This window comes from Myotis nattereri, assembly GCF_964212035.1.
Source record: "Myotis nattereri genome assembly, chromosome: 4".
Taxonomy (NCBI): Eukaryota; Metazoa; Chordata; class Mammalia; order Chiroptera; family Vespertilionidae; genus Myotis; species Myotis nattereri.
Window position 1 is genome coordinate 8806427 of NC_138079.1, and position 22743 is coordinate 8829169.

Genomic DNA, 22743 nt, shown 5'->3' on the forward strand with positions numbered 1-22743 from the left:
GCTGCAGCTCTGTGTCATCATAACCCCGTCTTGAGTGACTGCGGCTATTTGAAAGGACACCAGCAAGAAGGAAACATCCCACTCTACACGCAGGATCTAAGTCACTTTGACCCAGGAAAGCAGCCTCAATTCACAACCCGGCAGCAGAGCTTCAGACAAGGGTCTCTGCCTGCAGCACTCCACAGCTGCCTCAGCTTTGTGGGGCCAAAGGAAACAGGACCTTGGGTCTGCTTTGCAGTCCAGACCCTGACAGCCCTAGCTTGCTTCGAGCCCATCAAAAAAGCGTTGTGCTTGCATTTCATCCAGGCTTTACCCGTTCACAGAACTCTCTAGCAACTCTAGGCTTTCCTGTGTTTGGTGAGGTGACCTGTATTTCACCTTCTGGGTGACCTCTCATATACCTGACTTCATCAGACCACGAGTAGCTGCTGGTGGTTATAGGTTGACTAGGTTTGGGAAACGAAAATGTTTTAAGTATGATAGCTTTCTTTCCTATGATAATCCCACCACGCAAATTGGTTCATAATGAGAGATCTTCTCACTTATTCTCTTTCCCCGACCAAATGTCTCGTGGGAAAGTCAATAGTTTGAAGCAGTTGCATTAAGGCGGGGCTGCGTAGCCTAGCTACGGGGAGTGGGACGCCTATGCAGCCGCAGTAGCATCATTCGGGAGCTTGTCTGAAAGGCAGAATATGGGGCCCCATCCCTGACTTGCTGGATCAGAATCTGCATGTTAGTAAGATTCTGATAACTGTGTTCACAATAAGTTTAAAAAGTGAGCTCCAGGAAGCCCTCGGCGTTTGCATAGGGCTCCCCAGGAAAACATCATGGTAGGGAAGGGGGACACAAAGCTACTTACTGGCCTTTCCCTTATAAAAGCTGTCCTGTCACATATTGTTCTGTGAGTTTCCGTTTTCTGCAAATGCTCCTTAAAGGAAGAAACATTGGAAAACCACTCTCATAGGCCTATTAACACGTCATGGTGACTGAGCTCGTCCCGTTGTTTGTGAGGGAACAGGTTTGGTTTGGGGTGGGGAGGGGAAGAGAGACTCCTACTAAGGAGAAGTTGGGAACTTGAACGCAGTCTCCTCCCCAGTTGTGTCATTTGTCCATGCATGAAGATGGCTGCTGGCAGGAGATGCTCGCTCTTTTAGGCTCGTGCATCTGGGATTCTAGAATGGGCCTAAGTAATAAAATTGGAGGGTGGGTCCATCAGAGGCCTATCTGGTAATTTCTTGAAAGAAGAAACATTCAGGAAGATAAATTTGACCAGGAAGAAAGCCTCGGTGCTCAGAGGAGAGAGATTGTGTTGAGTCTCAAAATATAATGCCTTCCCATACCTTTTCTCAGCTCCTTTTAAGTAGCACCAGAAGCCAAGTTCCCCTGGGTAAATACTCTTTGCAGAGTTTGTGTTGACTTTATAGCTAAGAAACTGGGTCTTTCTGTTCTTGGAGAGAATGTCACGCAGTACATTTCCCCTCAATTCTCTCGGTGTTGTCAGTAGTTCTCCAAGGAACACAGGAGGTGGAGGACGGGGAATTTCTGAACCTTCATAACCACCTGGTGCTCAGCATATTCACGGCCCTTATGAAGCCCTTGTCCACCATTTGATTGGGTCACAAGCACTCACCCTTTCATTTCATTGTTTCTGAACATGTTTTAATAATTGCCATGCCCCGGGAATACAGAAATTGCTAAGATGTGCTTCTTATCTTCACAGCTTAAGAGATGAGTAATCTTATAGTCCAATTAAAAAATAATTATTGGTTCTAAATTATTGTTTCCTGCCATTTCCCTGTGCCAAAATAGAGACCAGTCTGCAGGCACATTTTCCCCCAAATAAAAGAATACAATTTAACAGTAGCTGAGCAGTTGTGCTGAGGCAAAGATTTTTTTCTTAATCATTTCTCAGCAAACCCCAGGCGGTCAAGCTTACACATTCCTACGGGGAAAAGAGTGTGAGTGGAGAACAGCACTCTTCCAAGAAATGTCTCAGGCGCTGCCAGCACTGGCCTCTCCCCACCCCGTCTTCCCGGCACTGAGGGCACTCAATCCCACCATCTAGATTCTAGAGCAGGGGTGGGCAAACTTTTTGACTCGAGGGCCACAATGGGTTCTTAAACTGGACCGGAGGGCCGGAACAAAAGCATAGATGGAGTGTTTGTGTGAACTAATATAAATTCAAAGTAAACATCATTACATAAAAGGGTACGGTCTTTTTTTTTTGTTTTTTTTTTTTTAGTTTTATTCATTTCAAACGGGCCGGATCTGGCCCGTGGGCCGTAGTTTGCCCACGGCTGTTCTAGAATGTGATGTGGTTCACCTTGCTAAGTGGCTCCACATGGTTCTAGGAACACTTCTATCCACAGGACTAAAGGCTGAATATGGTAGAAGGTGCTTTGTTACGTTTAAGTTCACTTTCTGCCTCTTGACTCCAGTGCAGCCATTATTAGGGCACATTACCAAGGTCATATATTGGCCCACATGTAGAGAGCCAATGTCAAAACCACCATCACATCACAGTAAGCCACAGCACAACTTTCACTTCAAAGAACTATTTCCTCCAGTTCCAGATGATGTTTTCCCTCTCGATCTGGGATGCCCAGTTGGATCATGTTTACACTGGGTGTAAAGGAAAAGCAGTTTCATCAGAAACCCTGGAGGAGAGCTCCAACAGCAGGTGGCATCTGAGCTTGCACAGTGTCCTTCACACGTGTCCTGCCCACAGTGACCCAGATTGTGGCCTGAAGAGGGGAGGGACCTACTCTGTATTATATGTGGCCACGAACAAACTTTTCCCAATTATTCTTGGAATAATAAAAATTGTTCTTTTCTTCTTAGGCTTTTGGGAATAACTTCAGTTTTACTATCTGGGGATAAAGGTCATTGAGAATAAATTTACGTTTACTTGGTTGAGGACAAAATGGTGCCACCTATTAGCTCTAGTGAGAAACTAGCAAAGATGGATTTCATCCATTTTCCTAAAAAAATTTTTAGAAATATCTGCAGTACTTAGCAGGCATTCAACAAATTTTTGCTGAATGAATGAAGAAATACATAATGGCTCTGAAGAAATGATAGCAATGTTATGTTAAGGAAAAATATGATTATGTGGAGCATTATTTATAGATATAGACTCTTCCATAAATGTAAGATCATTACAGCTTTATAAACAGAAATCCTCTAATGTCATAAACCTATCAGTGTATATAATAAACAAAGCCTTTTGGAGGATTTATGTCCAAGTTCAACTTCAAATATAACCTTGGACCACACCTTTTCTTGCTGGATTATCTTTATAATACTATCACAATGTTTTTGTTTGTTTTAAGAATGATTTGAACATAGGATTTATTTGGCAAGTCTCATGTACTGGGCATGATTGAGGTTCAGCAAAAGTTGACTTCTTCACCCTAAGCTTTTACCTCAAGATGGTGTTTTATAATATCAAGACTATCTATCTATCGTCTATCTATCTATCAATCATCTATCTATCTATCTATCTATCTATCTATCTATCTATCTATCTATCATCTATCTATTTATCTACCTAAATGGCTAAGCGACTGTCCAACCATCCAACTGGTAGCTATGACGTGCAATGACCACCAGGGGCAGATACTCTGACCAGTAGCTATGCTGTGCACTGACCACCATGGGGCAGACACTCAACGCAGGAGCTGCAAAGGTGCGGTGACTTGGCAGCAGTAGTTCTTGAGTGATGCACCCCAGAACCAGAGAGGAGGGAGTCCAATTCCAGGATGCATCATCCAAGAACTGCCCTCTTGCAATCTAGGACCCCTTGGGGGATGTTGAAGAGCCGGTTTTGGCCTGATCCCCGCAGGCCAGGCCGAGGGGCCCCACTTGCTGGAGGGACGCCCGCTCACTCCGCAGATGCCCTTTGAGCCAAGCCGTGTTGCCTCCCCTGGTGCTGCCGGCTGGGGAGGGACTGCGGGAGGTTGGCTCCAGGGCGTGTCCAGCCCGTCTCACCCGTCCTGTCCCACCAGCCACCTTCTAATTAATTTCCTTTCAATGTGCATGAATCTGTGCACCGGGCACTAGTATTTATATAATATTGCTATATTGACATTGGCTTTCTTGTGGTAATGTTAGAGTCGAAGAACATCAGAGTTCAGACACACCTGACTTTGATGTAATGAAAATGCTCATGGCCTTGTTTCTGTTGGTGGAGAATGTATTCTTTCTCTGAGGAAATCTTAACACAGTGACTCATAATTTCTAAACAGAATTATATTTTCTGATGTTCTGAGTCATGTCCTATTTAAGAGATCACACTTGTGCTTATAATGAAGCACTGATCAATATGAAATAAAAATGTAAGTAGAACTGGTACCAGGACTTTATTCAGCATTTCACTAGATACAAAGAAACTTTTTCTTACATTAAGAACATGATCTTATTTTAAAAAATCACATTTGCTAAACAGAATTGTTGGCATGTAGTTTCTTTACACCACATTTAGCCAAGTATCAATGACCAGAACCTAAAAAGAGAAGGCACAGATCCGTCTCCCTCTGGTGAATTTCTGGTATCTAGTTGAGGAAATGTCACCAGCTCTGCAAACCCCCGTCCTTTGGAAATGAAGCAAACCCACACAAATGTTGCAGGTGGGGCCATGTGGTGGAAATGCTGTATTATAGGATTGGAATTTTCTTACCACTTACGGGAATTTCAAGAGAGGAGGTAGGTACTAAAACTGTTCCAAAATTCCATCCACCTTCAGACCATGTCAAGGATTTGCTGTTGGATACAACAGTACTTGAAAACTCTATTTTGGGAATTCCACCACGGTTTTATTCTCTGCAATGGGCCCAAGATCTCCCTGTTCTTACTCTTGGGGTGTCTTGGGTTTTCAATTCCTCAGAAAAAGTGCTGGTTGTTATAATTTGCTTTGGCAAGTCTCTTTGTTGAATGCTGACATCATTGTCCTGGCCACCCGTCCGCTGCCCAACCCCCACCCAATCTCCTGAGGAGGCGCCAACATGACTGTGTCCATCTCTCAGACCCTTTCTCTTCTTCCAACAGTCAAGAAAGTGTTACCTCTCTCTCTTTAAAAAAAAAGAAGAAAAAAAAGAGGAGAGAGAGATCGAATTTTCAAAGAAATCCTGGTACTGAGTTAGAAGGTGACACTGCTCTCCAGAGGCATTTTCCTGTGTGGGTGTTTTTGTTGTTGTTGTTGTCCCAATTACTGGGGAATGTTATTTAAGGGCGTAATGGGAGACACTCTGCACCTCACAACAGGCCAGTGAAGGGAAATTTTGAATGTGGTGGCATTAAACTTTTAAAGGTACATACTTGATTATTTTATCTATTTTCGAGTTGGTCCTTCATAAAGCATTTGTGGGACTTGGCATGAATCAAGATTTTCCTTAATGGAGGGCATTAGGACTACTAATTTTCATGAGGTATCTTAACATGGGGATGTGGAAGGAGGTAGGATTTCACTCCTTTTAGGTAGCCCAGCTGAGAAAGAGAGCCAGGATGGATGATGTTACTAGATAAAAGGGAAAAAATTACAGGACACCCAGTTAAATTTCAATTTCAGATAAATAGTGAATAATTTTTAAGTATGTCTCATGAAATATTTGGGACATTCTTATACTAAAAATAGTTATTGTTTATCTGAAAATCAGTACCTCCTATGTTCTGGTACCAGAAGTTCATTAGGTTTTCCACTGGATACAAAGAAATTTTGGGTGTTCTGCATTTTATCTGGCAACCCTAAATATGGGAAAAAAAGGTAATTGAGGATGAAGAAAGAGAGGAAATAAGAAGATTAATATTCCATACCCAGATCCCAGCCAAAGGAAGATTACGGATTTTTTGCTTTGAGCATGAGAACCTGTGCAGATCCTCAGATTAGACATGAGTTTCCTAATGTGAGACCACACGAGGGTAGATAGCAAAAGGGTGAGGGTGTCACATGCTTGTTTTTTGAAAAGGAAGCCATGTTGGGATCACTGAATGCTGACGGGTCTTGAACGACCCTCAGGGAACCACAGCAGTTCATCTGAATTGAGAAGATCCCATTTGAAAAAGTAAAGCTTTGGAGAAACAATTTTTCATGGGAAACTTATAAGCAAACTGGGTTCGATGCATAGAACAGCTTTCGAGGTGAACGGTTCTGTTGGTGATAGAAACAAATGGGAATTTAGTCTCATTGTGTGACTATGAGCTGAATCAGTTAATGGACGTTTGCAACTTTTGAGAAGCATCAGATGCTCCACAAGTGGTGGGAACTCAGGTAAGTTCTAAAGTACATTTCTCATATCATTTTTTTAAAAAGCCGTTTCTAACAAAGACATAATTTCTCTTTAAATTTTAATCCCAAATTGCAGCAGCAACAACAAAATGGCAATGAATTAAGGCTGGTCATAATGTGCCCTTTTCTTTAGGATAACTTTGATTTTCTTTATAAGATATAACACATTTCCACACACATTCCACATACCAGCAAATACTTTTGACTCATACAAATATATATTTAGAACTTACACCTAAAAATAGTCTCACAAATGAAATAAAAATTACACAATTATCAACAGACTCAATCAACACATTTTACAAATTCTACAGAACACTTTATCATTGTCGTTGGGGAAACAAACAATTTAGAGCATTATTTAAAACCGCATGTAACACAGGAGCCACCAATGAGTTATGGCAAATATAGCATTTACACCATTGTGTCACTGAAGTCTATTTGAAAAGACTAAAATGCTGTAAAATAAAATACTTTTAAAAAACCTTGTTTAGCATATCCTGAGGGACACTGTGCAACATTTTCCATGAGCAGTTCAAAGGGCGAGCATTCTACCTATAGAGCTCTTATTGAGTTGAGTGGCCAAAGGTTAGGAGATTTGTGTCATTGGATCTGAAAAACTGTAGAACTGAAAAATTCACAAAAACATTCATTTCCTGAAGTTTCCAACTTTCCAGACTAAAATTCTAACAGGGGAGAACCTGAACAGGTCAGAACCTCAAAGAACTTAAAACAAATTTAAGATGAGGACTTGTTTGTAATTTATATTCAAATCCCTGTTCCATTCTCTAGCTTAAAGTATAATTGACAGTGTAGTTAGACTATGACTGCTGGGCATTTCTTATTTATGATCTTCTCATTTTTCATTGGTTTCCTAGTGATTTTTTTCCTCTTGAATATTTAAATATTTGAATTATGTTTATGCCTACTCATGTAGGAGATGTTGATTTTAAGAGTTAAAATGGCAACAGAATTATGTTGAGTGATTAGGAGTACAGTTTCAACTTGACTAATGTGTGTGTGTGTGTGTGTGTGCATGTGTGGAGATACACAGCATATACATGCCGAACGCTTTATGCACTAATACATTCACTGATAGGTGGCACTTCATGAAAGTGACTTTTCCCAATATGGCTGAAAGTGAAGATTGAGGTCATCACACAGAATATCCTAAGGCCTTGAAACAATGCCTCCTCATTCTCTGCATTCACATGATTGTGTAGTAATCAGGGAGACATAAATGATAATGGCAGGAGCATCCCATTTTGGTCCTTCATAATTACAGACAGGAGAGCAAACCAAAAATGACTCTCTTTGCATAAGTTCCCTCATCCATCCCACCCACTCCTTTGACTTCCTGCTGTAGGTTAGATGGGAGTTGCACTTTGTTCTGTATTTTTTTGCCTTGAATTTGTGACATAAAGTCTTCAGAAACAAGAACACAAAGTACACCAAGAGGTATCGCCTACCATCTTGGGGCCTCTCTGTAGCCCTTTCCTCGTAGCTTGTCCAGAAAGACACTGCCCAGCTAAGACTAAGAAGCACAGGCTGAGGGTAAGTTCTCATTGCATATCATTAGCCCTCCCCCCCGCCATCTGCCCCTCGCCCTCCCCCCCCCCCCCCCAGCATGCTCCCTAAGTGCTCAGGGCAGGGCCAATAAACGGAAGACAGCCAAAGGCACCTTCTCTTTCCCCTCCTTTCAAAGAAATCCCTTCTAGTGGACTCTCTACCCAGTTGGAAGACCACAGTTCACTTCTATCTGCTCCCTCCTTTAGAAATTAAGGCAAGTCCCCTTTCTCTCAGTGCTTGCTACATAGCATTGTGTCCACGTGGAAACAGTAAGTGGCTTGAAGATACCTTTTGTCAAATATATCATTAGTAGCAATAGAGAACTTTCTCCAGTTAAGAAATTGCACAATTAGTCTAATCCTTCAGCAGGTGTTTTTTTTTTCCAGCACCAAAATGACAAATATAGCAACGCTTACTCTAAGCAAACTTTATAGGAAAGCATCTAACTTCAAGAAAATACAACACCATTACCTCTATTTTACTAATTTTCATGAATATGTTGAAAGATCTGTTTCCTGTCATATTTATAAGTTAAATCCTGTGTCATTTCAAGTGTGCTTGGCTGAAGATCTTCCTGAGGGATGAACAATGGATAGTCAGCGAGAAAACTTGCCCCAAAAGCAAATTTACGGGACATAAATTTTAATAATCCAGAGTCCTTGAAAAAAGATTCATATTCAATTGCACGTAAGGAACAGGTGAAAGTCACAGGAAGACAATACAACTGCAAAGCAGAAAGAAAACTATATTTGCAAATAATTAAGTCCCAAGCTGGATTATCTTTACAAAAATATTTGAATATGATCAGCTACTCTACTTTCAAAGGTCTTCTCATTTTTTATACATTGTTAAGGGTTTCACAGTCTTACAATTAAATTATTTTATATTATCAATATTTTCACTTGAAAAAAAGAATTTGATTGTGTCTGTCCATGCCTGTGTTTGTGTGTATTTTAATCTCTCTGAATAGGAGTGGGTGTGTATTGATATACTGTGTAGGGAAAAACATACACAAGTGGAATGTAGATCAGATCTGCTGTGTGTATTTGCATGGTACTTGGTCTATCACATCTACTTACATACTTTTCATAATCATTCTCTTCAGTACAAACAATTTATCTTTCCTGCAATTGCTAATAAATACTATTTTCTGATAATGAATCTTTATAACCATGTAAACAACTCTTCATTATTTATAATCTGGACATACATAATCCTAGAATCAACTCCCTTACCTAGGTCTCAGAGATTTAACCACATGCCTTACATTTAGATTAATGAGAAGCTGAGAGAATGCTTCTATTTCTGTCGGCTGTGTTTTCCCAGGAAACGATTGATGCATGATTATTTCTAAATATTTAGATAAAATAATTCATAATCCTAAGAATTTCAGCAAATTTTATAAATGCCTCACTATATTCCTGTGAGGCATATAAAGATTATTGTGCTCTTTTAAGACGATTTTAGCATTGTCAGATATCATAAAGACAACAAGGAGAAAGCAATACTCATAGCTGCATTATCTTTTTTTTTTCTCTGTAGAAACGGTCTGTCAAATGCTGGACACAGAAACTTTTATCTCTGTCTCATTCTCAACCCTAGGGGAGGATGGAACCCAGAGGGGTGAGTCTGTGTCAGTTTTCAGTAGAGTCTGCTCAGGTCACACATATTTGAGAATCTGCTAAAGATGGTTCATGGATTCTTGAAACTTCATGGACAGAGTTTCAAAAGCATTGCTTTGAGTCCTTCTGCCACCCTTCCTCCTTTTTCAACTTTAATTAAAAAAAAAAAAAAACAAACCTCCAAGTAAAGCTTCTTGAAATATGGTCCTCAAAATCTGGGATTTAGAATTACATATTTAGAAGTCCTAACTTGATAGGAAAGCTTGAACAATCTTTCATTTCTTTCTTCTTCCTTTTCTCTCCTTACCCCCAACCCCTTTTCAATCAAGAGAATTGTCAGGAGAGCGTTTGTAAGAGTTCTTTGCAGAGTTCTCTGATTTTAACACACTCTTCATTCATAATTTTTCATTTACTGGGCATTTGTAGGGCAATGTTACTAGGGGATTCTTGAATTAAATTAGCAACCATCTCTTCCCAGTCCCCCCATTTAAAGTTGGCACAAGTAGTTCTTCCAAAGAATTATTTACTCTATATTTATAGCTGCCTTAAATAGAAATACAGTGAAACACTATTATTTTTGTATGACACAAAAAAATCACTGATTATGGCCTTCAATATTACTGATGCAGGGAAACTGTTTTGATGCATATTTTCTATGACAAAGAGTTAGCAATGATTGCCCAATTGCAGATGACAACAGAATATTATACCATGTCCCACACAACAAATAAATTTCACTACAACAATGCAATACACATTCTGTTGGGACAGTCAATTGTTTTGAGTCCCATACAGCATCTGATTAAGAAGAGTGAGTAAGGGGGTGGGGTGAAAAGGTTCAGTTAGAAGATACAGAGAGCATAGCAGATCTAGGTTGAAATCAGAAACACAATCAAGTCAACACTTGTGAGTTATACATTACAAAGACTAATTCTGAAAAACAAATGTCACTGGTCTTTTTTTAAATCTCTAACACTAGAAGTAGATTTTGCTCATCAAATTGGAAATGAAATATTTATACTAATGCAGACTATGACAATAACCACTCAAGAAATGGATTTCCCCTTTTCCCACCCACTGCCAGCCCTAATTCCCTCACTCAGTGGAATAGGAAGATCAGAGTGTTTCTAGATAATATGCCTAATACAATGAGTCTTCTCTATCTTATTCATGAATGCTCAAAATGGTACTATCAAGTGTTGGCTTCTCCTTCATCAAAGACATAGTTGAGCTTTATGACAGTGCTGATGAAATCACCAAGTTCTACAAAATCGGCAGTGACAATATTGATGCCGCTCTCTCCTGGTTTCTGCGTGCTGACCCACTGCATCATGGCGGGAAGAGCCCTGAGAAAGGAAAGAAAAAGAGAAGTTGTGGGTTCTTGAGGTTAAAGCATGGAACGAAATACATGTGTATTTCCCTGGGTCTCAGGAAGTATATCTAGTCTATGAACTCAACCCACTGAGGCAAAACTGGGTCGACGGCCTTGAACTACATTAATCTTATGAGTAAAATACCATAAAAATTCTGATCCATATTTTCAGCATACACATTTTTTCTGTTTTACACATAGAGAAGGAGCCAGCTCCTTCTAAAGGAGTATATAATGGATCTAAAGTGCCCAATGCCTTCAGAAAATAGACTGGCAGGTAGAGAAATCTGGTCCCTCATGGCAATAGTTTCAGAAGAGAATTCTATTAAAATGAAAAATCTGGATCCTTAGAGCAGAGACACAAGCATATTCAAGTCATTAGAAAGACAGATGCTGTGGCAATGTGTGTGCAGCCACTCGGGTTTGAAGTCCATTACTTTCTCTCTGGATTTGCTAGAGCAGATGATATATTCCTGTTGCAAATGTAGCATGACGTTGGCATTTTAGGAAAGGCAGATAGTCTTTGGAAAGAATGGTTGTTCAATAGATATGCTCAGGTTGAGAGGTGAGAGGAAGGGGTGGGTAGGAGTGATGCTGAGGCCAACGCTGATTCTGTATTAACCTTAACTGAGTGTCTGGCTCATCAGTTCCTTAGGTGCTGGCGTACCAGGACAGGGAGGTTCCTGAGCAACCAAACTCCCACCTTAGAACCATGATCATCACAGAAACACCTCCTCAGATCTCTCTGCTACTCAAAGATTAGGGCTCCTGGGCCTGAATTGAAAACAATTAATTGTTATCCCCATGGAGAGACATTAGAACACAAGAGTGCTCTTCCATGTTTCTAGATAAAATAGATTGCTTTGAGGATTGATGAAACATCCTTTTGGAATAGCTTTTAGTCCTCACGTGAAATACAAGTTTTACATTTAAAATACCATTTCTCTTCACCACCCTATTGCCCGTGACCATGGGCTATGTATATAAGTTATTTGGTTTCTCTCTTCTCGTGCCCTCAACCCAACATCAAGGTATGTCAGTCTGCTCCATGCCTCCCTGCTTCAGATCTTAGTTTGGAGGAGGGTAAAGAAGAGGGGGGAGACATCTGTAATATCAAAAAATAAAAAATCTCCTACCCAGAATGCTTCAATCACCTCTCAGTGCTTTTAGGATGAAAATAAAAATCCTTAATTAACCTATACGACCCTGAGTAATGGCTATTGATTTCAGAGAGATAGGGAGAGGGAGAGGGAGATAGAAACATCGATGATGAGAATCATTGACCAGCTGCCTCCTGCATGCCCCACACAGGTGATTGAGCCTACAACCTGGGCATGTGCCCTGGTTCATAGGTTGATGTTCATAGGTTGATGGTTGACATTGAGCCACGCTGGCCGGGTGTAAATTTTTTATTTGCCCTCACAAGTTTTGCCCTGTTGGGGGCAACAGTGACATTGAGAATGCATGATTTAGAACAAACTGACAAGTTGAAATTATACTTAGTTGTGATGTTTTTCTATCCAGCTTTCACAATTCCAGTCAAAGTCAGAAAGGGGGCTGGGGAATAAACTTGGTACACAAAGCCTCGAAGCCCTCCTCTGGAATGTGGAACTCACCTGAGGAAAGGCATCTTCCAATAGATTCCAGGCCTCTTAGAAGAGAAACAAGTAAGTCTACAGGAGTCAGAAAATCTCCCTCCAAGAAAGCAACAGGAGGTGAGAGATGTGGTTGCCAGAGATCTTCTAATGTTCTGGCTTTGAGAACTGGCTTTGAAAAGATTTAGGCGTTGCAAGTGCTGAGATCAGTAGCCCTCAATGTGCTGACCTGGACTGATTAATTCATGTCGGGGTCATGAGATTCATTCAGTCTCCTACCCAGAATGCTTCAATCAACTCTCAGTGCTTTCAGATGAAAACAAAAAGCCTTAACTAACCTATAGGGCTCTGAATAATGGTTACTCTCCAGTCACTCTCTCTATTACCAAGTTCTAGTCACACCCCAGTCTTGCTCATCTTGAGCAGCCTAATTTTCCTCAGGGAACTTTGTCAATGCTGCTGTTATTTGTTTGCTTTGCTTTCTGTTTACTCATAAAGAGTGGTTTTCTTCCCCGCCCCTTCACTGGACCACTCACTCATCTTTCAAGTGATATTTTAAATGTCACTTCTTCTAAACACTAGTCAGAATTGTAATTACATTGATGTGTTTGACAGATATCTGTTCCTCAACTAGACTGCAGTCTCTTTGAGCACCAGGCTGTGTACTTTCTCACTAGTGTATTCCCCGTCCTTAGCATAGTGCCTGGCACGCTAAGCACTCAATGAATACATGTTGAATACATGAACAGGGTCTACTTTTAGAGACAAAAGCTTTATTTTCAGAATAGAATATATGCAGTAATATAATTCATGAAAAGGCTTCTTTGTCTTCCTTACTGTGGCTACTGCCATAGATTTCTGTTTGTGAATTCACTGCTACTTGTTTGAAAAAAATGTTTGTTTGTTTTTAAACTAACTTGAAAAATTTAAAATTATATTTGGCAGGTTTCACTTGCAAATTTTTGAATTTACCAAACAATTTGCAAAGCAACTTTCCCCACATTATATATCTAGTGCCATGAGATTATGTGTTAATGATAATGATAGCATTTTCATCACCTTCATCACATTAAGTTTATTAGATTTAAATTTAGTCAGATTTAATTTAGTTGTTATCAATGTATTATTAATTTTAATTATTAAATATCATTACAAAATTCAATTATATTTACATGTATTAGACACTAATAAGGAATCCATGTGAAATTCATATTTAGGTGTGCCTGTGGTATACATAACACTTTTACAATGAATGCATTTTATATATGCTACTTTTCTAACTTCCTTACACTTGTGTTTTGTAGTAATGAATAAACAATTGTAGATAATAAAACATCTTTTAGCAAATTTTATTTGAATGCACTTATTTAATTTTTAAAATATGTTTTTTAAATTGATTTTTGAGAGAGAGAGGGGAAGGGAGAAGGCTAGAGAGATAGAAACATTGATGCAAGAGGGGAACATTGATCTGCTGCCTCCTACACGCCCCCTACTGGGGATCGAGCTCAAAACCCAGGCATATGCCCTGACAGGGAATTGAACCAGGGACCTCTTGGTGCATAGGTTGACACTCAACCACTGAGCCGCACCCACTGGGCTGAAAGCATTCTTTTTTTTTTTTTTTTCTTTTTAGTGAATGAAATAGACTCTTCAAAATCAACTCATTCATTTTTACCAACCTCTTTGATGCACTGGGGATAAAGATGACTATGAAAGCATCAGAGCCTTATTACTGCTTGTCCTGAACCCAGCCTCTCCTGCGAAATGGAGACTTCATTGATCAACAAAGTTTAAAGTAATGACCACAGATCTTTCTTACCCCTGAACAACTGAGTCAGCCAGGAGCAACTAATTGAAGCCAAACCTGACATATTTTAAAATGTGATTTCCTGTCAATCTGGCCACTTCTGAAAGTTGGGAACTTTCACCAGAAAATGAAGAAAAAGACAAAATGAAAAGGAACTCTTGTCCCAAAGATGGGCATTTCGTGCACCGACGCATCCAGCAATAAAAAGCAGCGCCCTTGCACCTGTAGGTTTAACCCTGGAGGGGCTTCACAACAGCCTCAGGTAGACAGGCACATGATGTCAGAAATCATAATTTCTGCAAACATAGCCTATCAAGTTTTGCCAACACTGTTTCTGTTCAGGAAGCGGTATATCTGATTCATGTCTGATGAAAAAAAGCTCATTTAAAAATATATATCTTTTCCCCCTCAAATTGCCCTTAGACAAAGAATTAAGTCATGAAATATCTGCAAAACAATGGCCTATCCAGCAACTGCGGAGATTTTAGACCTGTGCTCTCCTGAAAGGAAACTAAAGCCCTCCCAAGACTTCCTATGACCTGCGCCATGTGCTTTCAAAACTAAATCACTACAACTATTTAGGTGTAAAACAGATCATCGGAATTTTCACTCTGTAGCTGTGAGGGAGAGAAATCCTTCTCTGCTCCAATCAAGTTCCAACTCCATGTGTAGCTTGATAAAGACATCTGCTGAACACGTGTTTATAAGGCACCTCTCTGTGCTGCACACTGTTCTGTGTGCTGAGGGCATGATGAGGGCAGAAACAGACAAAGCCCTTGCCCTCCTGGTACCTGCAGTCCAGGAGGGGAGAGAGACATTTATTAAAACCACCAAAACGATCACACCAACTGTACTGGTGCTGAGGGAGAATCTGGTCCGGACTGTAGCGATGGGTTTTATTTGTAATCCCGAGTCCCAGTGTCCCCTAAAGTAAAATCAGGAATGATAACACTCAGCGACGGACATGGCCACACAGAAGGCACTGATACCTGGGTATTATTCACATGGCAGGTCCAGAGTTCATCATAAAGGCTTGGCCTCAGCCTTGAGTGCAGACATGTCCCTGGAGTCACGAGAGCTGCTGTCCCACCAGGATTACTGGCACGGGAATGACTGACCTTCGCCATCACCCTCACCATGCCAGCTGCTTTAGGTTGGCCAAGGGATACATTTCAAATCCTCAGAAGCCCACAGGCGCTGTTTCACCTCCTTCCCATGCCTGGCAGGCTGTCAGTCTATTTTATTTCGGTGTTTGTTTAACAAAAAGCAATGAAGTCAAATCAAAATGGAAACAAAAGGCACTGTCCCTCTCCTTTGGTGGTGGCAACACGAGCCCTTTTGACTGAGGCCTGGAAGAAAATCGTTAAAAAATCCACTTTCAATTAAAATAAGATCACCTAAACTCCAGGAAAAATGGTGTTTAGCGTTCATAAGATGTCCTGTGCCCTAGCATGCATCCGGTGCTCCCAGCCAATGTTGCAGAATAAGCCCTAGACGGTGAGGAGACAGTGTGCTCTGAGCCAGCCCTCCCACGGCCTCCCGCTGCACAGACGGTTCTGTCTGCTAATTTCTAAGGGAGCCCAGGAAGAAAGGCAGCTTTGCAAATTCTAGACAAAGAGACCCTTCAGTACATTCAGATTTAGATTTCCCGGAGGCAGACAATGAGTTTTTCTCCAGAGTGTAGTCTCAATACAATGAACACCTCGGTGTGGGATCAGGGGTCCCCACCTCACTCTCTTCCTCAGTAAAATAGCCCCCACTGAGCGCAGATGCTCGGGGAGTTTGAGTATTTAAAGTTCAGAAGCAATTTACTTTATTCAAATCCTAAAGTTTCTGTCTGCTGGCGCCTGCCCTGCCCTCCTCCTCTTTGGAAAGATTTCCATTTGCAAAGAAAGAGCTGCTGCTAAACTGGACTCAAAGTCTGCACATCTGCTTCTGCTTGGGACAAACATCTGGAGGACAATCGAGCTGTGTCCCTGGGCTGGCAGTGGTTCCCAGCTTGGGGCCCTGGGCCTGGCTATCAGAGGTACCAGTGTTGGAAGCCACGACAGAAATCAGGCACCCAGGAAGTGTGGTCACACCAGTGAATGGAAATGCCACTTTGGTTTATTGCTGGCAGGATCATTTTATCAATTCAGTTTTAGTGTTGACTACCTATTGCTTATGGGAGGGTCAAGTGGAATTCTGTCGGCCTTTATTGTAACCACGGGGAAATGAGTTATTGCTTATGTACATTATGAAGAGGAGAAAGGCTCTGTGAGGGGAAATGGGGTAGGAAAATGGTCCTGGATGGTGAAATCCTGGGAACTATTGTTCTCCATCACATTCATCTATTCCCTCATAATGTCAACAAATGTTTACTGAGCACCTACCAGGTGGCAGGCACAGGGATGAATCAGACATGGTTCTTGCCTTAATGATGGGACTAATTCCAGAATTACCTGAACTGTTGCAAATAGAAATTGCTGGACTGCTCAGAATAGCTTTGCCTGAAAACATTGAAAAATGATGTCCATGAAGCCTCCTGTGGGTCATGCACTAGCTGCTGGCCTCTTTCCTGGCACATGATTCAATTCCTATGGAAAGATTCCATGGACTTTTATAAATGCATGAGGCTAAACAAAGTCTACTCTCCAAGGACTTGTAAGTTAAGGAGTATTTATCGGTTTTAATGGACTGTCTACAATCGATACAGGAGCAGTGGGAGGGCCTCGTTTGGGTTACTAACAATGCATGACCCCGGGAAGGGTACTTCATCTCCTTGCTGTTCATTTTGTAAATGGGGATGATAATGCTACACGTTTCGTAGTGTTCTTGCAAGAACGAAACAAAACAGCACCGCAGAGGTAGGCAGTACAACACAGAAGTTAGGAATGCGGACTTTGGGGCAGACTGTTGGAGTTCAGATCCCTGCACTCTATGGACGTGCGTGACTTTAAGAAGTCACTTCTTCTAGATTCAGTTTCCTCACTCGTGAAAGAGAATCAAAAGAGTAAATTCATGTGAAGATTAAATGGACTAACATGCATATAAAATGTAACACACTACCTGAGAGATAAGAACTCAATAGATCTTAGCTGCTACTCCTTTTTTAGTGTTAATGCTTAAAGTGCTTATCACACAGTAGACAGTAAATATGTTAGTTGCCTTCACTATTCATAGTTTTCCATTACTTTAAGAGACTAAATAGTTAGTCCTGTAGGCCTGGGCAAAACTTTTGTAGTGACTGCCTCGCAGCCTGTTGCCCTCTTTCTTCACTCTCCCTTTAGACCCTGATCCCAAGGGAACTTGGAATAAAACTCTGCACACAAATCTCAGCATCCCAGAGTCTGCTTTTGGGAAAACCCAACCTATAGGTGTACCATTTTTTTTTAAAAAATATTTTTTATTGATTTCAGAGAGGAAAGGAAAGGAGAGGGAGAGAGAGAGGTAGAAACATCAATGATGAGAGAGAGAATTATTGATTGGCTGCCTCCTGTATACCCCCTACTGGGGATCGAGTCCACAAGGAGGCATGTGTCCTGATTGGGAATCAAACCGTGACTTCTTGGTTATAGGTTGCAGCTCGATCACTGAGCCATGCTGGCTGGGCCAAGTTTATTATTTGATGTCAGGAAGTTGTGATCAGTAGATTCTCTTTCATCCTCGAGCCCCACCCTCTATGTCCACCCCCTCCCGCGACTTGCCACTCTCTCCCTGCCCTGAAAATCAAAAGTGGCCTTTGGCAACCTTAGTGAGATAAGAAAATTAAAACCATATTTCCATTTCAAAAATGTAAGGTAGGTTGTAGGCTGGTTTGAGGGTGTTTTCCTTGTTGTTGTTAAGGGTGGAGAGAGGAATCACCGGAGAAAAACCGCACTTATGTTTAGTGCTATGCACTGTGCAGAGTCATTGGGGGCCTCCACCTCCTCTGGCAAAGCAGAAAGGCCACCCAAACAGGACCACTTAAAAACAGTGACCACACAGTCTTCCTGTGGTTTCCTGTTAGCACCTTCCTCTGTAAGGAGGCTTTGAATCATGGATCAGAGGCTCACGGAAGGCCTACACCTCTTCTAAAGAAATCGTGGTCACTCTGATGGGAGACTTTTCCAGCCCCTGTATTTACTCATTGCAGCCTTTGGCGTAAGTACTTTGCGCACTTCTATGTCTGTGACGTGTGCTTTCACAGAGAGTGTGGCTATAACATCCAAAGGAGATGTTCAATTTCCAAAGAGCCAAATTCAGAAATTTCACATTCCTTAGAGAAAATGCCAACAGGCAGAATGAACACAAACAGAATTTAATTTGATCATAATATCCCAGGTGCAAATGTGTTCCTGTGTCTGTGGGCCAAAGTAATCCTGCAGAGTCATCAGAAGTGATTTATTTGGCCTTTTCCCCTTTAATCAGTGACAACAGCAGGTGCCAAGGGTAGAGGAGTATGACATCTGCTCTGTAAGATAGCAATACACATTAAGCTCTTAATTCTATAACTTCCTCCTGACAGTGGTCTTACAAAGTCAGCGTCTTTTATTAGTACCAAAAGAGTACAAAATTTTCAGCCAATTAGTCTGAGAAGAGTGTTTTCCATTGTGTTATCTGTTGCTTTTATCTTTGGGAAATCATGTTACCTGACACTTATTTAAATTGCCCACTTCGGCATGCTTTGACAACATAGAAAATTCCTAGGAACTTAATAACATGCAATAAATATTGCCAAACCATATACGTGCCCTGTGTGTATCTTATTTGTTAATACATCCTCCCTCTTCCTTGTATGTGTCCTCCTTGCCACCTTTATAAAAGTGTTAAAGGACATCAGGTTTGAAAATGCCCTTCAGATGTTTATAAACAGTCACCACATTCTGTGTAAAAATGTTTCCTAAATGTTTCCATGGAATAATGCCTCATGGGATATTGAAAGATTTTCTCAAAACAAATAAATATTCCTTTGGTCAAATACATTTAGGTAATATTGAAGCCTCTTTGATGTTCACAATATTCATGATAGTATATTATCATATTAAGGACATTGAGATGTTATTGGAATAAGTTAAAAACTTATTTCCCTGATTTAAAACTTATCTGTTCCCAAGAAGAGTCTCACAACGACCAACACATGTAAACACTCTCTCTCTCTCTCTCTCTCTCTCTCTCTCTTCTTTTTTCATCTTAGAGACCAATAGATATGTAGAGGACCTAATGTTCTACAGAACGCTGGAACTGTTGTCATTCAGGGTCCTTTTCAAGGAATCAACTCTGCCATTTGTTTCAGGGACTTGAAGTTCTCATAAGCCCCCTGAGGCAGACCCTCTTGTCATTGAACTATTCCCACTACTGGAAGTTTTCTGACCACCCACTAGTCTATCCCACTTCAGCATGGTATTCCCTTAAATATTTGACAATAATTGAAACTCTCCTACCCCACAATCTGCATCACTCCTCCTCCATCTCAAATACCCATTTCCTTTCCTTAGATCATTCCATTTGGAACCCTCTTCTTGTCCTTGTCACTCTCTTCTAAACACTCCACTTCATCTATGCTTCTTCTGAAAGAGGTCCCTGCACAATAATGCACTTTTCTAACTTGGGTGCAGAGTATGAGATTATCTCCACCCTCATTCTGGGTACTGTTGTTCTCTTATTATGGCCAAAGAGCATTCTGACATTTTCTCTGTTGTTACCACCAAAGTCATTCCATCATCACCTTTCCCCTGATATTCTTTAACAGCTTCTTCTGAAGGAAGCAGGATCCGTGGAGGGAAATCAACTGTATTACTACAAGAGTCAACACACTTGTCTTTTCCTTTCATCTTAGGGAATCTTCTCTCTGCTGCCCAGGAAGACACAGAGCATGCAGGAGCTGAGGTCCCTGATCTGTAGCACAGCCCTCAAGAGTGGCCTGAGGCTGGAGAGGGGCTGAAGATTGGGAAGTGGGAGCAGATGAGAAACATGGAAGTTTTGATCCTCCAGGAGGCAAAGCAACAGTATTGTCAGGGGATGTTAGCCTTCCAGGTAAGTCTCTGCTGGGTTGTTTTAGAGCTAATATCTCAACATCAGAACAATTGTGCAGATACAAAGAAATGTTTTAAGTTATATAATTTCCCCCTCAACATGTGTAATCTCATATGCATGTGAATACCTGGCTGTGTGAATTATCTGCCCTCTTGATTGAGTTTGCACTTGGCATGTTGCAGAAGCAGGGTTTGGTGAGGTGACATAATGACAATAATGCTGTCCTTCCTCAGGGCTGGTGCTCACTCTAGCTTTAATTAAGTCATTAATTAACTAGCTATTGAGTCTAAGAGTCCCAGAACCTAGAAAGTGCTATATGAAAGAGGAGCATTGTTAGTAACTGTGTCTGGTTGTATTTTAGGGAAGGGTTTGAAAATGCGGTCCTAAAAGAACCCTTGCTACACTTTTTTCATTTTATTTACCTATCTATTTATTTATTGTTGAGTTTATTGGGATGACATTGGTTAATAAATTATACAGGCTCCAAGTGTACAGCTCTATAACACATCACATGTGTACTGCATCACGCATTCACCACCCAGAATCAAGTCTCCTTCTGTCACCTTTTATCCCCTTTTACCCTTTCTTCCTCTCCCTCCCCTTTCCCTCTGCCAATCACCATACTTTTGTCTTTGTCTTATAGTTGGGGTTTTTTTTGTTTGTTTTTTTGCTTAATCTCTTCATGATTTTCACCCAACCTCCTTTACATTAATCTATAATGCTATAAAAGTGTCCCTCCATGGGGGCTGGGTATAGAGATTGAGGAAAAAATAGAAAAAAAGAGAAAAAACTCACAGACATGGACAACAGTGTGGTGATTGCTGGGGTAGAGGGAGGTGGAGGAGGGTACTGGGGGAATAAATGGTGATGGGTGGAGACTAGACTTGGGGTGGTGAACATCCAATACAATGTATAGATGATGTGTTGTAGAATTGTGCACCTGCAACCTGTATAATTTTGTTAATCAGTGTGACACCAGTAAATTCAGTAAAAAGGAAAACAAAATGCTCCACCACAAAACAAAAAAGATAAAATAAAATGCTTTTTCATGACAGACCAGTCCTGGTTATCTCAGGGGAGGTCTGCAGGGCTGAGAGTTTGAAAGTTGTTACAAAATTTATTCAGGCTGGAAGAAGAAAAGACACTGGCATAGAGAAGGCAGAGGGGCCTTCTGGTGGCGACATGAAGAGTTGCTGAAAATTCAGAAAAGAGGGTTGTGTGTGTGTGTGTGTGTGTGTGTGTGTGTGTGTGTGTGTGTTGGAATCCTAATTAACTTCCAAAGTTCTATAGTCACACCTACAATCCTTAACTGCCTGGTTTTACATAGATGCTGCTCTCCTGGGCCCTTCCCTCCACAGCACTGCTGTGAGACAATGAAGCAGCAGTTTCATCCTGGGGATGGGGTGACCAGTGCAAACCACAGTCTGCCTTATACCAGCGCATTTGCCTGTAACTGAATTTGAACTTGACTGCACACAGTGTCTCTGAAAAACTTGGAATATGACACTAAGAAAGGAAATAACTAAAATACTAAAACATCAAAACTATCCTAGAGGCAACAAAATGTACTTTCTATATAACTGACACAATATATTCATTAAATCAAAGTTGTAAAATGACGTGAAGGCCAGGGGTTCGCAGCTCCTCTGCTCTAGATTAGAAGTACAGTGACAGAGATCTCATCTGTCCTTCGCCACTGTGGACTGGAAAACCTCAAACAAGCCCAGTTCACATTTGAAAAGGATTTACAAAGGGAAGTGGCTGGGGAATCAGACAGTAGCACTGGTGATGGGCACCATCTCTGGACTGTGCAGGTGGCTGCTCCCGGGAGAGGCGAGGCCACGGAGGAACCTTCTCCCCAGGTGCCAGTCTCTGACAGGGGCCTGTTTCAGAGGGACAGTGCTATTTTCAACTAATCGGCAGGAGGGAACTTCAACAACATGACTGCTCATTGTATTAGGAACCCGTGTCCCACTGGAAGTCGTTAACCAGAAATCGCTTGGAAGTGTGGCTCTCTTAGCTACTAATAATAGCATGAGTTTTATAACAGGTCTTATTCCTGGTGTGCAGTTTCATTATAGGGGGTAAAAAGGGTTTGGCCTTAAATAAACAAAAATCTTGGTAACATCCCACTGAAGTAAGGTATTTTAAGTACATGTAAAAGATGTGGCTGCGAAAATACCATGTTGGAATGTGGCTCGTTACTATTTCTATTGGCAAATAAAGAAAGGTTCCTGATGCTTTTCTTAGCTACATTATACTGTTACATCTGGTGGAACTGAATGGACAACAGAATCAGTAAGGTTGGCTTGAGAATCGCGAATCCTTGACTTTCCAGCTGGCTCTGCTCCTAACAAGCTGTCCCCAGAGGACAAGACCATCGACACCACATTTCTACACAGGCCACGTCCAAATGAGCAGCTTCCTTTGTGACTATAAAGTCATTCTCGAAACTGTACTGTGACCCCACTTGAACCATGTCTGCAAGGCACTGGCTCTCT

General features: G+C 41.2%; 1 protein-coding gene across 1 annotated transcript in view; it reads right to left on the reverse strand.

Annotated features, from left to right (window-relative positions):
• Positions 1 to 9386: 9386 nt before the first annotated feature.
• Positions 9387 to 22743, reverse strand: part of PLCXD3 (phosphatidylinositol specific phospholipase C X domain containing 3) — a 124131-nt gene continuing 110774 nt past the window's right edge. The window contains exon 3 of the mRNA XM_081089901.1: positions 9387 to 10820. Within this exon, the coding sequence (XP_080946027.1) occupies positions 10667 to 10820 (154 nt within the window). The 3' untranslated portion in view covers positions 9387 to 10666. The remainder of the gene's footprint in view (positions 10821 to 22743) is intronic.